General features: G+C 37.4%; 1 protein-coding gene across 1 annotated transcript; it reads left to right on the top strand.

Annotated features, from left to right (window-relative positions):
* Positions 1 to 3,503: 3,503 nt before the first annotated feature.
* LOC116420058 (mucin-2-like) lies at positions 3,504 to 14,384 on the top strand. The gene is made up of 3 exons (XM_031943530.1): positions 3,504 to 3,569; positions 6,114 to 6,196; positions 8,688 to 14,384. Exons 1-3 carry the CDS (start codon positions 3,504 to 3,506, stop codon positions 14,011 to 14,013), a joined length of 5,475 nt encoding a protein of 1,824 aa, XP_031799390.1. The 3' UTR covers positions 14,014 to 14,384.
* The last annotated feature ends 3,341 nt before the right edge of the window (positions 14,385 to 17,725 follow it).

The raw sequence follows: 17,725 nt of genomic DNA, 5'->3' as shown, positions 1-17,725 counted from the left end.
CTTCCACCATATTGGATTATATGTTTTTGAGTCCAGACTTTCATAGGTGGACATCTCCTCCACTAATACATATCAGCAACTCAAGAATTTATAGATTTAAGGTCACTAAGACAGCAAGAGATTTGCCATGGGCTAATAAGTCCAGTGGAGGGCATGAGTCCTGAGTCTGCCACCTTGCTACCCACTAAGCCATGTTGCCTCTATACATATTAATTAGATATGTGATACAAATACAAAAAACATATTTTTTTTCAATTTTATTCTTGGTAAATTTTCAGATTTCTGATTTTTAAAAAATGGAATGGAACAAGTCCTGCCACCAAATCTACATGAAGTATTCCCAAGAGTGACATTTAATTAAAGGTCCACAAACCTCCCTGAGAGCTTTCAAAGTTCTTGCATTTTATATAACTTTGTCACCATTCAAAGAGTCATCCTTCATGATGACCCCCTATATAAATTGTTCCTTTTGCAAAAAAATGCCATTTCACCCAAAACATGCTATTTATTTCTAGAACTAACTAATAATGTTTCTTATTAACAGGGAAGCCCAACAAAATAAAGGATGAAGCCATTGTATCTGATTTTGGGTCTTCTAGCTCTTGTCACTTATTTTCCGGTAAGCCTCTTCAAACATGATTACTTTGCTGTTATATCAAGTTCATAAAGAACTATTTGAGATTTTTTAAAATCAGTTTTAGCTTATATAAAGTTGTCTTTCTTGAATTCAGAATGGTCTAATTGACTACTTAACATTCTGGCCAATCTCTTCCTTTTCTCTGCCTTTTCTCATTTAACCAAGAGCAACTGGCCATTGTACTTGGGATTTGGATTTCTTCACATATGATGCTGGAATAGTCCTAAAGGCCTTGAAGTAGAATGGCCTGCAGCATTTCCACCATCAGGCTTGCAGGGATGTATATGGCTTCCTCTGTTGGACTGAAAAATGTTTAGATAAGGTCTAGTTATAGTTATCTCTTTTCCCATTCAAAGGATGTACACTGGTATCTAGGGCACTTTGAGAAAGGAATCTGCTCTTCATCCTAAATCTTGGAGGACTTTATAAGTTTGGTGGGTTCAGCAGATTTTCAATGAAGTGCAAGAGATATATAAATGTAGACCTTCAATGAAGCTCTCACAATGACTCGGGGGGATATTATGTGACATAAATCACCAGTGTCAAAGAATGATGACCTTTGCCATCTTCCCATGTCTTACTCTATTGGCATAAAGTAATAGAGCTTAGACATAATATTTTGTTTATTCTGTATTTTTATCCATGAAGAAAGTGAGTCTGAGATGAGTTTCACAAGAATAGAAAGTAAATATCAAGGGTAGGTTCTCTGATGACAAATTTAATTATATTTCCATTATATTATGCAATCTCCCACAGTCACTGAGAATTAAGAAGTCCCTGGTCCCTCTTGCAATCTGAATTACATATACCAGCCTGGCAATAGGCGATTATAAAAGATTAAAAGAAACATAAGGGATAAGATGGGTTCAAGGACAACTAGGTGAGCTTGAAGAATGGAAAGTCAGCCAGAGACTATTGGACAAAACTATATGGAGGCAAAAGGTCAGGCAGAGGAAGGTGCAACTTTCTATACAAAAAACCTCTCTCTTGTTTTTCTCTTTTTGCAAATCATTGAAACTTCATCAATTGGGAGCAAGCTGAAAATCTTAGATATTTCTTTTTGTGTCTTTTCTTCATTTGTGAGCCTTTGAGGTGGAATTTCAAGGATAATGTTTTAGAAAAAGTTACATTGATATATGAGTCAAATATACAATTATTCTTCTTCAATAAAATAGGAAAATGTATTGATGAGGTCAAGGCTGACATTAAAATCAGTGAAATATTTTGTGTAAAGAAGGAAGAAGCTTCTGGGCTTATAAGTATTGTTTGGCATAGACTCCAATATTTCAGAAAATGGGCAGAAAAATAATGAATCAAAAGATATACAAATTTATGTAATTAAAAGATATCCAATGTTCTCAGCTAAAAATTATTGTTACCGTAGAATTGTTTTTTACTTTTTTATTATTATAGCTTTTTATTTCCAAAACATATGCATGGTAATTTTTTCAACATTGAACCTTGCAAAATCTTCTGTTCCAACTTTTCACCTCCTTTTCCCTACTCCCCTCCCCTAGATGGAAGATAATCCAATACATGTTAAATATGTTAAAGTATATGTTAAGTACAATATATGTATACATATTTATAGTTATCTTGCTGCACAAGAGAAATCGGCTCTAGAAAGAAGGTAAAAAAAATCTGAGAAGGAAAACAAAAATGCAAGCAAACAGTAATAAAAAGAGTGGAAATGCTGTGTTATGGTCCACACTCATTTCCCATAGTTCGCTCTCTGGGTGTGGCTGATTCTCTTCATTATTGAACAATTGTAATAGATTTGAATCATCTCATTGTTGAAGAAAGCCACATCCATCAGAACTGATCATCATATATTATTGTGGTTGAAGTATACAATGATTTCCTGGTTCTGCTCATTTCACTTAGTATCAATTCATGTAAGTCTCTCCAAGCCTTTCTGAAATCATCCTGCTGATCATTTCTTACAGAACAATAATATTCCATAATATTTATATGCCAAGATTTATTCATCCATTCTCCAATGGATGGGCATCAACTCAGTTTCCAGTTTCTTGCCATTACAAAAAGGCTGCCACAAACATTTTGCACATATGGGTCCCTTTCCCTTCTTTAAGATCTCCTTGGGATAGAAGCTCAATAGTAACATTGCTGGGTCAAAGGGTATGTATAGTTTGATAACTTTTTGAGCATAGTTCCAAATTGCTCTCCAGAATTGTGGGTTCCATTCACAGTTCCATCAACAATGTATCCATCTTCCAATTTTCCTACATCCCCTCCAACATTCGTCATTATCTTTTCCTGTCATCCTAGCCAATCTGACAGGTGTGTAGTGGTATCTCAGAGTTGTCTTAATTTGCATTTCTCTGATCAATAATGATTTGAAGCACCTTTTCATATGACTAGAAATAGTTTCAATTCCTTCCTCTGAAAACTGTCTGTTCTTAACCTTTGACCATTTTTCAATTGGAGAATGGCTTGATTTCTTCTAAATTTGAGTCAATTCTCTATATATTTTGGAAATAAGACCTTTATTACAACCTTTAACTGTAAAAATGTTTTCCCAGTTTATTGCTTCCCTTCTAATATTGTTTGCATTAGTTTTGTTAGTACAAAAACTTTTTAACTTAATATAACCAAAATTTTCCATTTTGTGATCAATAATGATCTCTAGTTTCCTTTTTATCATTTCTTAAGGTACAATAATATTCCATTTATATACCAGAATTCATCCATTCTCTAATTAAGAACACTTACTTTGCTTCTAGTTCTTTGCTATAAGAAAGTGATTCTGTAAATATTTGTGTGGGGGGGGGGGACTTTTCCCTCTGTATTTGATCTGTTTGAGAAAAATTCCTAGTAGTTAGCATTACCAAAATTACTAATTCAAATGGTAGTGTTCCTATTACCTAATAGCATAATCACTGTAATTGTCAACACTGAGACTCTGGTGAATGTAAGATGGAACTACAAATTATTTTAGTTTAATTCTCTCTTTTTTTTCCTTAGTGACTTGAAGTGATATTTCATACAATTGTTGATAACTTGCATTTCATTTTTTTACAGAACTTCCTGTTTGTGCTTTGACTTTATTGAATAATGTCACTTTTCTTAAATATTTTAATTCTTTATATATTTTGAATATTAGATCCTTGTCTGGAGAATTTTAGTGCAAAAACATTTCTCCAATTTTAAATTTGCCTTTTAATTTTACTTTCATTGACTTTGCTTACTCAAAAATCTTTCAATTTAATACAATCAGAATTTCCACTTTTATCATTTGCAACCATCTCTATTTTTTGGTCAATAATGCCTCTTTTTTCTACCATTGTATCTCCTTACATTCTCTTGAATTTGTTTTTATGTTGCAAACTTTTATAGTCAAGTCATGTGTCCACTAGAAGCTAATAGTGGATCTATATTAACTTAATTTTATCAGACAATGTTTCAATTTTCCCAACATTTTTAATAGTAATGAATCCTTATCCTGCTAGTTTATCTTTGTCTCTGGGTCTTTTGTATATAATCAGTTCCACTGATAAACTTTTCTCATTTTTAACTGGTAGAAAATAATTTTAATGATTACTGTTTTTTAGTATAACTTTAGAACTGGTATTACTAGGTCTCTTTCCTTCCCATTTTTAAAAAATTCTTTCCATTGAGATTCTTAACTTTCACTTCTTCAGATAAATGTTGGTAAAATTTTGTCAAGTTCCAAAAAAATAGTCTGTATTTAAGTTATATTTTTAAAACTCAATAATTTCATTGATATGACATTGAATTTGTAAATTAATTTAGATAGTATTGTCACTTTTGTAGTGTTAGCCCATCCATGAACAATTAATTTTTTTCTATTTACTTTCATTTCTATAAAGCAAGTAAGTATAGTCATGCATATTCCTGGGAATATCTATGTAAATAAAATTCCAAATATTCTGCATTCTAAAATTATCTTGAATATAGTTTCTTTTTCTATTGGTTTAGTTATTCAGACCATATTTGTCTCATGAAAGGAATTTAGTAGATTGGCATCTTGCCATATTTGTGTAATTTATGTTAAATTTGAATTAATTGTTCTTTAATATTTAATAGAATTCACTTGCAATTAGATTTGGTTCTGGAATTTATTTTCTTTATGGATTGCATTTTTTTCTGAGAGTGAATTATTCATACAGGGTATCCTGTATGTAAGGTTTAGTGAATTTTTAAGCTTTGTTAACTTCTTTTTTACAACAAAATGTTTATATAAGATCTCAGAACTGAAAAAAACAAAGCAAAAAGTCCAGACCAATTTCCTGAGACCACAAACTTCAGTGTAGAAAGAAAATGGGTCTCAAACATGAATTCAGCAAAAGTTGCATCCATTGCTGAGTCCAACTGTTTTCAACACACTTAACAGTTCCAATTCCCCAGTCAATGGAGAAAAGCTGCTCCAAACCACTTGGTAGGTCAACACAAAATGTTCACCATTTTACCATTCTTCCTGTCTTCTGAAAGCAGTCCCCTTTTGCCTTCTACAAGAGTGATGTTATCTGAGATGCTCTAGGCACGTGTCAAATTTCCAAAGAACCAGTAACAGTGAATAATGTCTACACTTTGCAGGAGAGGCTATGATGTGTTACATATTTGCAGTAACAACAATAACTAGCATTAAAACAATGCTTTAAGGTTTTTATTTAATTTATCTTATATTTATCTTTACAACAACTCTAGAAGGTAGGTGCTATTATTAATTGCATTTTTCAGAAAAGGAAACTGAAGTACATCGAGTATTTAAAAGCAAATTTGAATTCAGGCCTCCCCGACTCCAGAGGCAGCTAGGATGTGCAGTATTTAGAGCAGTGGACTTAGAATCAGGAAGATTCATCTTCCTGAGTCTAAATCTGGCCCAACACTTACTAGCTGTGGAAAGTCACTTAATCCTGCTTATCTCAGTTTTCTCATTTGCAAAATCAGTTGGAGAAGGAAATGGCAAAACATCACAGAATCGCTGTCAAGAAAACCACAAAATGGTATCACAAAAAATAAGATACAATTGAAATGACTCACCAACAATTCTCTAACTTCAGGTCTCCTGATTTGCACTATGGAGCCACCAGGCTACTCATAAATAGAGTTTTCTCATCTATAAAATGGGAAGAATAATAATAGCACTTTCCTGTCAGGATTAAATGAAATAATATTTAGAAAGTGCCCTGTGAACCTTAAAGTAATAGTGTTGTGAATGCTAACTACTATTATCATTATGTACATTAGAAACTTAAGACAGAATGTGACTGTTACATACATATTACAGTATATTGACAGAGGCAAAATATATCTTGCATTGGATTATTGTTCTGCTTTCTTTGCTTGCTTTTTTTTAAAACAATATCTGTGATTTTAGCAGTATAGGGATCTCCTGATAAAGGAACACTGGGATCTGAGATACTGACCCAGCTTCCCAGAATCAGTGTCAGAATCCACATTTGAACTCAGGACTTCCTAACTTTATAATCAGCAATCCACCAGTTCTGTCAACTACTACTGCCTTTTTGACTTGGATATTAGTAATTTAAAAAAATATTTTGCCATAACTTTTTGGTGAGAATATATATGCATATATATGTGTGGAAATTGTAAAAATCAATGAGATAACATAATATAATGTAACAATTGTCACTTATGCACTACTCCTCATGAATACATTCGTAAGACAAGGTCATGCTGTTTACTTGGTCTATTCTCTTGCTCTCACCATCCTGTCTGGTCTTATCCTTGACTGGGAGAGTCGGTATACCTAAGCAAAGGAATATTTTGGAAGAGAGACAGCTGGAAGGGTGAAAGATCAGCACAGAACAAATCAAAGAGAGATTCTGTGAAACCCTCCCCTGATTTCAGCTTGGACTTCAGTGGGCATAAGAATCATGGAGATATTAACCAACATGCATTTATGAAACACCTACTGTGTGCAAAAAGCTAAAGATACAAAGAAAGGCATAAGACAGTCCCTCTCCTCAAAGAGCTTAAAGTGTAATGGAGAAGATAATGTGCAACTATTATATATCTACAAGATCCATATAGGATAAATTGTAAATGATCAACAGAGGGAAGGCATGAGCATTAAGGGGGATCAGGAAAACCTTGTTGTAGAAGTGGGTATTTTAGTTGGTAGTTGGGGAGGAAACAGATAAGTAAACCCAAGATGATTTGAGTAGGGAGAGAGCACAACAATGAGAGGAATCAGATAGCCTTTCCTTAGGAGGAAATACCCAGATTGAACTTTGGAGGAGATGGAGTATAATTCTAGGCATTCAGCTCAACTGATGCAAAACCTGGTGATGAATGAGTAAGGAAAATAAGAAGGAAGCCACTTTAGCACGAAAGGAAATAATGTGAACTAATTGGAAAGATTTTTGCCTGTCAATGTAAATGGCTTTAAGTGACAAAATGAGTGGTTTGAATTTTATCACAAAGGCAATAAGTAGCCACTGGTGGTTGCTCAGCAGGAGAGTGGAATAGTCAGATTTGTGTTTTTAAATTATTTTGGCAGATTTTAGAAAACAGGTCATAGGGAGAGAGGCTAAAAGAAAAACAAGAAAATTTTAAAGATCCCTGTGCTCATATCCACAGACTTTATCAGGCTGCAGGTGTTTTATGACAAATAAAATAGCATGCAAATGTCCCTAACCCAAGAGCAATAAGATAAAGCAAGAAATGGGGCAGATTAAGAAATACAATTTCCTTATTTAAAATCTAAAACATTAATCCTGTCCTCTTATTTTTAGATTTAAAAAAATTGAGCCCTGAGAGTTGATCATTATTATCCTCATTTTTGTGGTTTTTGAGTCATGTCCAATTCTTCATGACCCTATTTTGAGTTTTGTTGGCAAAGATCCTGGAATGGTTTACCATGAGGCAAATAGGGTGAAATAACTTGCAAAAAGTCACACAGCTAGTGAATATCTGAGGGCAGATTTGAATTCAGGAAGATGAGTTTTCTTGACTCCAGACCTGGCAATCTAGCCATTTCAGCAGCTACTTGATTATCTAACTCTAAAGTCTGATTTTATGCATGCTCAATTCTACATATTTCTTTATTTTTGCAGTTAAGTAGGACACAGCAGAGACAGACTGGGTCAAAGAAGAGGTCAAGGGCATATTCACCTCAATCATTATCTTCTAGTTCATCTTCTAGGACAGCAATTCATCCAAATTCAGTATTTCAACAGAGATCTGGCCTATCAAAATCACTTAATCAGAAGAGGATTGATCACTCACAATATGTTCAAAAGTCTGCCCAAAGACCATTACAGCAAAGTTTACCTCTTCAACAGAAGAGAGGAGCAGCAAGATCTTTTTCAAGTACAAGTACTTCAAGAAGATATGTTCCATCCCAATTTCCTAAAACTCATCAAAATTCCCCTGTAAAACAAACAGCTGGCAAGGCCTTATATCCTTCCAAAAGATCTAGATCAACTCAGTTTCACTCAGTTCCACCTGTAAATCAAAACAGAAAGTCAAATGTTCAAAAAGGACAGCAAAAATTCCAGTCAATTCAGCAAAACCAGCAACATAAACCTGTTCCATGAAAATCCCAAACCAAAATAGAAACAAAAGGGGGATCTTTTCTACAAAAATCTCCCAGAAAAACAGCAATACAAAACAGAACTCTTCAACAAAAATCTAGGCCCAAAACAGCCTCTAGAAAGAAGCCTATTTCACAAAACCCACAGACTAAAGCAGGCCCCCAAAAGAAAACTGTTTCACAAAACTTTCAGTCTAAATCAGTCCCCAGAAAAAAGACTGCTTCACAAAATCCTCAAGTCAAAACAGCTCCCCAAAAGAAGACTGTTTCACGAAAACCTCAGTCCAAAACAACCCCCAAAAGGAAGCCCGTTTCATGAAAACCTTGGCCCAAAACAGCTCCCAAAGGGAAATCCATTTCACGAAAACCTCAATTCAAAACAACCCCCAAAGGGAAACCCATTTCCCAAAAACCTCGACCCCAGACTGTCCCCAAAGGGAAACCCGTTTCACCAAAATCTCAGCCCAAAACAGCTCCCAAAGGGAAGCCTGTTTTACTAAAACCTAGGCCCAAAATAACCCCCAAAGGGAAGCCCGTTTCACAAAAATCTCAGTCCAAAACAACCCCCAAAAGAAAGCCCGTTTCACGAAAACCTCAGTCCAAAACAACCCCCAAAGGGAAACCCGTTTCACCAAAATCTCAGCCCAAAACAGCTCCCAAAGGGAAGCCTGTTTTACTAAAACCTAGGCCCAAAATAACCCCCAAAGGGAAGCCCGTTTCACAAAAACCTCAGTCCAAAACAACCCCCAAAAGAAAACTCGTTTCACAAAAACCTCAGTCCAAAACAACCCCCAAAAGGAAGCCCGTTTCACGAAAACCTTGGCCCAAAACAGCTCCCAAAGGGAAATCCGTTTCACGAAAACCTCAATTCAAAACAACCCCCAAAGGGAAACCTGTTTCACGAAAACCTCAGCCCAAAACAACCCCCAAAGGGAAACCCATTTCCCAAAAACCTCGACCCCAGACTGTCCCCAAAGGGAAACCCGTTTCACCAAAATATCAGCCCAAAACAACCCCCAAAGGGAAACCTGTTTCACAAAAGCAGTCCAAAACAACCCCCAAAGGGAAGCCCATTTCACGAAAACCGAAGCCCAAAATAACCCCCAAAGGGAAACCCGGTTCACCAAAACCGAAGCCCAAAACAACCCCCAAAGGGAAACTCATTTCACGAAAACCTCGGCCCAAAACAGCCCCCAAAGGGAAACCCATTTCACCAAAATCTCAGCCCAAAACAGCTCCCAAAGGAAAACTTGTTTCACGAAAACCTCGGCCCAAAACAACCCCCAAAGGGAAGCCCATTTCACGAAAACCTCAGTCCAAAACAACCCCCAAAAGAAAACTCATTTCACAAAAACCTCAGTCCAAAACAACCCCCAAAGGGAAACCCGTTTCACCAAAATCTCAGCCCAAAACAGCTCCCAAAGGGAAGCCTGTTTTACTAAAACCTAGGCCCAAAATAACCCCCAAAGGGAAGCCCGTTTCACAAAAACCTCAGTCCAAAACAACCCCCAAAAGAAAGCCCATTTCACGAAAACCTCAGTCCAAAACAACCCCCAAAGGGAAACCCGTTTCACCAAAATCTCAGCCCAAAACAGCTCCCAAAGGGAAGCCTGTTTCACGAAAAACTCGGCCCAAAACAGTCCCCAAAGGGAAACCCATTTCCCAAAAACCTCAACCCCAGACTGTCCCCAAGGGGAAACCCGTTTCACCAAAATCTCAGCCCAAAACAACCCCCAAAAGGAAGCCCGTTTCACGAAAACCTTGGCCCAAAACAGCTCCCAAAGGGAAATCCGTTTCACGAAAACCTCAATTCAAAACAACCCCCAAAGGGAAACCTGTTTCACGAAAACCTCAGCCCAAAACAACCCCCAAAGGGAAACCCATTTCCCAAAAACCTCGACCCCAGACTGTCCCCAAAGAGAAACCCGTTTCACCAAAATCTCCATGTAAAAAGCATCCCCAAAAAGGACCTTTTCATAGACATACTCCAGGATCATCAAAAAATCCTTTTCCAAAGAAACCACCACCCAAAAAATGTCCCAAACACAGACCTTATCCCCAAAAGCCTCCCAAAAAAGTTCCTCAGAAACCTCGACCTGGTTCACATCATGGTGGTCCTCATTCACCTAAGCCACAGAGACCTGGCCACCATCATTGTAAGCCAAATCCGCATGGTCACCACAGGCCTAAGCCAACAACCAAACCTCACACCACTGGTACCAAACAAACACCCCCAACTACAGAGGAACCCAGAAACCCCATCTCTACCATCAGCATTAAACCTACTACCACCAAAACCACCTCTTCCCCTACTGAAAGCCCCACTCCTGAAGTCAACCCTGCTATCCCAACATCTGCTCCACTTACATCCATTGAACCTACACCCGTTGCCGTTACTACCTCCAGTACCACTTCTGCCATCGACACCTCATCAACTACTTCTACTGCTTCTGCAACATCGATGGCCACATCTGGGATTGTCACCACTGGCTTCTCCAATCTGCCAGCTTCTTCTACTCCAGGCCCCTCCAGAACTACTTCTACCCCTTCCACAACAACTACCATTTCTGTCACCACTCCCGTGAGACCCACTTCTACAGCCACTAACAAATCTGTTTCCTCTACAACAGTACCTGTTACTACTGTATCTTCCACTTCTACATCTGCTCCCACCAGTATGACTTCTGCTGCCTTAACCACAACAAAAGGGACTACATCTCCTGCCTCTACCACAACTACCTCTTCTACTCCTTCTACCACCATCCCTCTATCCACCACCTCTGTCCCTAGTACCATGGCTAATGCTTCCACCACTCTTGCCACCACAGGGTCCACAGTTGCTGTCTCTAACACAACAATGGCAGGCACCCAAATTGCAACCACTAACACAACAACTTCTTCTATAGTTAGGACCACATCTGCCCCTACCACACAAGCTGCAACTACCACTTCTGCCTCCTTGACCACTACACCTGCATTTATTAACACTACTTCTACTGGAACTACTCCTGCTGCCTCCTCAGTCACACCTTCTAACATATCAATGGTTATGAATATCACCTCTACGACTATTGCTCAACCTACAACCAAATCCATTCTCTCATCTGCTCCTTCCACCACAATCACTCCTGACACAACTGCTTCTGTTAACACAACCACATCTGGTGAGACATCAATCACACCTGAGATTACAACCACTGATGATACTGTCCCCCCTGATACAACCTTTGATGATTCCACCACCCCTGGTGAAAACACTGAGCCTACCATTGTGACTGAGACCTCTTCCCCTACTGAAAGTCCCACTCCTGAAGTCAGCACTGCCATCCCAACCTCTGCTCCACTTACATCCATTGAACCTACACCTACTGCCCTTACTACCTCCAGTACCATTTCTGCCATCAACACCTCATCAACTACTTCTACTGCTTCTGCAACATCTATGGCCACATCTGGGAATGTCACCACTGGCTTCTCCAATCTGTCAGCTTCTTCTACCCCAGCCCCCACTTCTGTTAACACAACCACATTTGGTGAGACATCAATCACACCTGAGCTTACAACAGGTAGGGATACTTCATCTTCTGTTTCTACCACAATTGTGGCAACTACTTCTTCTGTTCCTTCTACCACCATCCCTCTATCCACCACCTCTGTCCCTCGTACCATGGCTAATACTTCCACCACTATTGCCACTTCTACTCCTTCCACAACAACTACCATTTCTGTCACCACTCCTGTGAGACCCACTTCTCCAGCCACTAACAAATCTGTTTCCTCTACATCAGTACCTGTTACCACTGTATCTTCCACTTCTACATCTGCTCCCACCAGTATGACTTCTGCTGCCTTAACCACAACAAAAGGGACTACATCTCCTGCCTCTACCACAACTACCTCTTCTACTCCTTCTACCACCATCCCTCTATCCACCACCTCTGTCCCTAGTACCATGGCTAATGCTTCCACCACTATTGCCACCAGAGGGTCCACAGTTGCTGTCTCTAACACAACAATGGCAGGCACCCAAATTGCAACCACTAACACAACAACTTCTTCTATAGTTAGGACCACATCTGCCCCTACCACACAAGCTGCAATTACCACTTCTGCCTCCTTGACCACTACACCTGCATTTACTAACACTACTTCTACTGGAACTACTCCTGCTGCCTCCTCAGTCACACCTTCTAACATATCAATGGTTATGAATATCACCTCTACGACTATTGCTCAACCTACAACCAAATCCATTCTCTCATCTGCTCCTTCCACCACAATCACTCCTGACACAACTGCTTCTGTTAACACAACCACATCTGGTGAGACATCAATCACACCTGAGATTACAACCACTGATGATACTGTCCCCCCTGATACAACCTTTGATGATTCCACCACCCCTGGTGAAAACACTGAGCCTACCACTGTGACTGAGACCTCTTCCCCTACTGAAAGTCCCACTCCTGAAGTCAGCACTGCCATCCCAACCTCTGCTCCACTTACATCCATTGAACCTACACCTGCTGCCCTTACTACCTCCAGTACCATTTCTGCCATCAACACCTCATCAACTACTTCTACTGCTTCTGCAACATCTATGGCCACATCTGGGAATGTCACCACTGGCTTTTCCAATCTGTCAGCTTCTTCTACCCCAGCCCCCACTTCTGTTAACACAACCACGTCTGGTGAGACATCAATCACACCTGAGCTTACAACAGGTAGAGATACTTCATCTTCTGCCTCTACAATTGTGGCAACTACTTCTTCTGCTACTTCTATCACCAATCCTCTATCTACCACCTCTGTCCCTAGTACCATGGCTAATGCTTCCACCATTATTTCCACTTCTACCCCTTCCACATCAACTACCATTTCTGTCACCACTCCCGTGAGACCAACTTCTACAACCATTAACAAATCTGTTTCTTCTACAACAGTACCTGTTACTACTGTTTCTTCCACTTCTACATCTGCTCCCAACAGTATGACTTCTGCTGCCTTAACCACAACAAAAGGGACTACATCTCCTGCCTCTACCACAACTATCTCTTCTACTCCTTCTACCACAATCCCTCTATCCACCACCTCTGTCCCTAGTATCATGGCTAATGCTTCCACCACTATTGCCACTTCTACCCCTTCCACATCAACTACCATTTCTGTCACTACTCCCGTGAGACCCACTTTTACAACCATTAACAAATCTGTTTCCTCTACAACAGTACCTGTTACCACTGTATCTTCCACTTCTACATCTGCTCCCAACAGCATGACTTCTGCAGCCTTGAATACAACTGAGGGCACTACGTCTTCTGCCTCTACCACAACTGTGGCAACTATCCCCTTTGCCACTTCTACCATCATGCCTCTATCAATCACATCTGTTTCTACTACTTCACCTATTATTTCTACCACTGTTGCCACTGAATCCATTTCCTCTACTTCTATTCCTACCACACAAGATGCCATTATTACTTCTGCTTCTTCAACCACTACATCTGCTTCCAATAACACTTCTCCTGTGGTAACTACCTCTATTGCCACTAGCACCATTGCTTCTGACACTACCACATTTCCTTCTTCTACTACAGTATCTGTGATCATCACATCTACAGCTAGCACTTCTGTCCCAACCACACCAGCACCCACTGATTCTCCATCTTCTTCAGAAACCCCTGTATCTTCTACTAGTGTCAGCCTTGAAACCTCTTCTTCTGCTGACTTTTCATCCATTTCCCCTATCTCTGAGTCTATCACTCCCACTGACACAACTGATCCAATGACCACCAGTGACGCATTGACCACTGATGATAGAATGACCACTTAAATGACTACCACCGAGTAAATGCCCATACGTGAATAAAACACTGTGATCACTACTTAGGAAATCATCACCACTGAGAAATATGAAATTACTTTTCTAGGGAAACAAGCACTGATTAAATTGTCATCACCACTTATTTCATCACATCTAATGTTAATTAGTATGAAGTTCCCAGTACCCATTAGGAAGGAAGAAAGAGGGTCTTGGTGAGGAGATACAAAATAATGCAACCTGAATTCAAGGAAAAAATCAATATGACTCTAACTGATTAGCTACAATTATTAATAATTAGTGATAATTAGTTAAGTATTGTTACTTAAATAACTTTCATAGTTCAGTCATCATGCCAATAAAGTTACTTTCTTGTAAATTTACATGGGATGAAAGAAAACTCCTTGTGTCTCTATAGTTGAATGAAAAAAATTGCTTGGGGGAGATGTCACAAATAGAGCTCCATTTCATAAGACTAGATTTTTAAAAGCTTGACTGTACAAGACAATGCTCATCATAGTTGCAGGGTGATTGGTTTCATTGTAGGATTAATTATAATAATATTTCTTTTCAAACGTATCATGAGACAAAAGGAAATGAATTAAAATTAAAGATAATGGGAATACCATTAAAAATATTCCCTCTTTTTCCAACTATCACTGGACTTTGAAGCAATTATCCTGACCCTCTGAGGTAAAAGATTAGTGGGCAATCTTCCATTAAAGGAACACTATTCAAGTTTACATTAATTATGCAACAGACCTGTATTGAATTTATTTAAATAAAAGGTGCCTGGCATTATATTATAGAGAAGTTTCTGATGTCCTACATGTAAATTACCTTCAAAAATCAAATTAATTGTTATCTACTTATGAATCTTTTAGATAAAAGAATAATTCAAATTATAATTGTTATCTGAGAATAGTTGTTCCCCATTCTATCAATTAGAAAACTGAATTTTCATTAGCTGAGTTAAGTTAAAGTCAAATCATTAAGTATGATTAAATGTACAAATATGGTTTTGCCCATTCTTGCATTTCACTTGCTTCACAAAACACATACCCTACCCTCCTCCATGTGAACATCACTTTCAAACTGTAATTATGTTAATACTATCTGCCTCAGTGACTGAGAATTTGAAAGCCATCACATCATTTTTTCTTTTTTTAATGCTACAAATTACTCCAAACAATGGTTTCAATTTTTCTGTAATTAATGATACTGTATACATTTTCATTGTGTATTGCTGTATTTATTAATATTGCTGTTTCTAAATCTGACTCTTTGTGAGCCCATTAGGGGTTTTATTGGCAAAAATACTAGATTGGCTTGCCATTTCCCTCTCCAGCTCATCCAGGAAGATGAATCTTCCTGATTCTAAGCTTAGAATTCCCTCTCCACTGTGCCACTTAGCTGACCTAATGTGTATTGATATAGAGAAACAAAACATTCAAATATTCTTTCATAGAAAACATTTAAAATCATATCCACTAGACATCTGACAGCCAAGATGGCAGAATGAAATCCTATAACTCTGGGTTCCCATCTGGGCAACCATGAAATCATGCCCCAAAACAGCTCCTGGAGCAATGGAATCAGTAAGAAGATAAAGTAAAAAAATATTAGTCCAGGAAACTTGGATAATTAGCTGGAGGGATCTGTTTCATTCAGATAAGAGGTTAAAGGGAGTCCAGCTCAGGACAGGAAGCTTCCCAGAGAACTGGCAAACTTCAGCAAACCAGCTGAAAATAGACAACATAGAGGATCAAAAACCAGAATTCTTATTATTGTGATAATGAAGAAGAAATTAATCATTAGGAAGTATTTTGTCCAATTATATGTCAATAAATCTGACAATCTGAGTGAAATTGATGAATATTCATGGAAATATAAACTACGAAGAAGTCCTAACAAACTCTTTTTATTATACAAACAATAGATACCTAAACAAGGAAGAGCTAAAACAGAGAAAGAAAATTGTAAACCAATTTCTCCAATGAGTATTGATGCAGAAATTTTGAACAAAATATTAGCAAGGCAATTACATCAAGGATTACACACCATGATCAGAAAGAATTGAGATATGAAATGCAAGATTATTTCAATATTAGGAAAAACCATCAACACAATTGATCATAATAACAAAACCAACAAAAATCATATGATTATCCCATTAGATGTTGAAAAAGCTTTTGACAAAATATAACATCCATTCCTATTAAAACATTAGAGAGCATAGAAATAAAGGGAGCATTCCTTAAAATGGAAAACAGTATTTATCTAGAAACCATCATCAAACAGTATCTATAATGGGGATAAACTAGAAGCCTTCTCAGTAAGATTAGGGTGAAGCAAGGATGCTCATTATCACCACTATTACTCAGTATAGTACTGAAATGTCAACTATAACAATAAGAGAAGAAAAAGAAATTGAAGGAATAGCAATGAGGTAATGAGAAAACAAAACCATCACTATTTGTAGATGATATGATAGTATACTTAGAGAATTCTAGAGCATCAACTAAAAAATTACTTGAAATAAATAACAACTTTAGCCAAGTTTCACAATGTAAAATAAATTCACAGAAATCATCACCATTTCTATATATGACCAACAAACCCCAGTATCAAGAGATAGAAAGAGAAAATCCATTTAAGCAACTACAAACAATATAAAATACTTAGGAGTCTACCTGCCAAGACAAACCCAACAACTATGGGAGCATAATCACAAAACATTTTTTATATAAATAAAGTTATATCTAAACAATTGGGAAAATATCAATTGCTCATGGGTAGGCCAAGCAATATAATAAAAATTACAATTGTGCCTAAATTAATTTACTTATTTAGTGTCATATTAATCAAACTACTAAAAAAAACCTGTTTGATAGAACTAGAAAGAAATAATAAGAAAATTCATCCAGAATAAGAAAAGATAAATAACAGCAAGGAAATTTTTGAAAAAAATACAAAGGAAGGTTGCCCAGCAATATCAGATCTCTAACTATATCATAAAACAATAAAAAAATATCATAAAACATAAAACAAAATAATAATAACCAAACTATCTGGTACTGGTTAAGAAATAGAGCTGTAAATCAGTAGAATAGACTTGGTACACAAGACATAGTAATCAATGACTATAGTATCCTAGTGTTTGATAAACCCAAAGACCCACTTTTGGGGATATGAACTTACTATTGACTAACTTCTGGGAAAACTGAAAAACAACAGGACACAACCTAGGTATAGACCAACATTTCATATAAAGGATGACACAATAAACAAATTAGAAGCTCATGGAATAGTCTACCCTTCAGATTTACGAGAAAGGGAAAAATTAGTGACCAAATAAGAGACAGAGAACATTATAAAAACCAAAAAAAAAGATAATTTTGATTATATTAAGTTACAAAGTTTTTGTAAAAACAAAACCAATGCAACCAAGATTAGAAAGAAAGAAGAAAGCTGGGAAACAATCTTTACAACAGCTATATATCTCAACTATATAGAGAATTGAGTCAAATTTACAAAAAAATGCAAGTCATACTTGTATTGATAAATGGCCAAAGGATATGATCAGGGGGTTTTCAAATGAAGAAATCAAAATATCTATAGGCATATGGAAAAAATATCAAAATCACTATTGATTAGAGAAATGCAAATTAAAACAACTCTAAGGTGCCACTTCACACCTGTCAGAATGGCCAATGTGACAAAA

Source organism: Sarcophilus harrisii, chromosome 6 (assembly GCF_902635505.1).
Source record: "Sarcophilus harrisii chromosome 6, mSarHar1.11, whole genome shotgun sequence".
Taxonomy (NCBI): Eukaryota; Metazoa; Chordata; class Mammalia; order Dasyuromorphia; family Dasyuridae; genus Sarcophilus; species Sarcophilus harrisii.
This window is presented reverse-complemented; position numbering and strand designations above follow the sequence as displayed.

Coding starts and splice junctions, on each gene's coding strand:
- LOC116420058 (XM_031943530.1), top strand. CDS start 3,504: ATGGTAGTGTTCCTATTACCTAATAGCATAATCACTGTAATTGTCAAC. Junction 3,570..6,113: donor ACACTGAGACTCTGGTGAAT/GTAAGATGGAAC, acceptor CTTTATAATCAG/CAATCCACCAGTTCTGTCAA. Junction 6,197..8,687: donor TATTTTGCCATAACTTTTTG/GTGAGAATATAT, acceptor ACTAAAACCTAG/GCCCAAAATAACCCCCAAAG.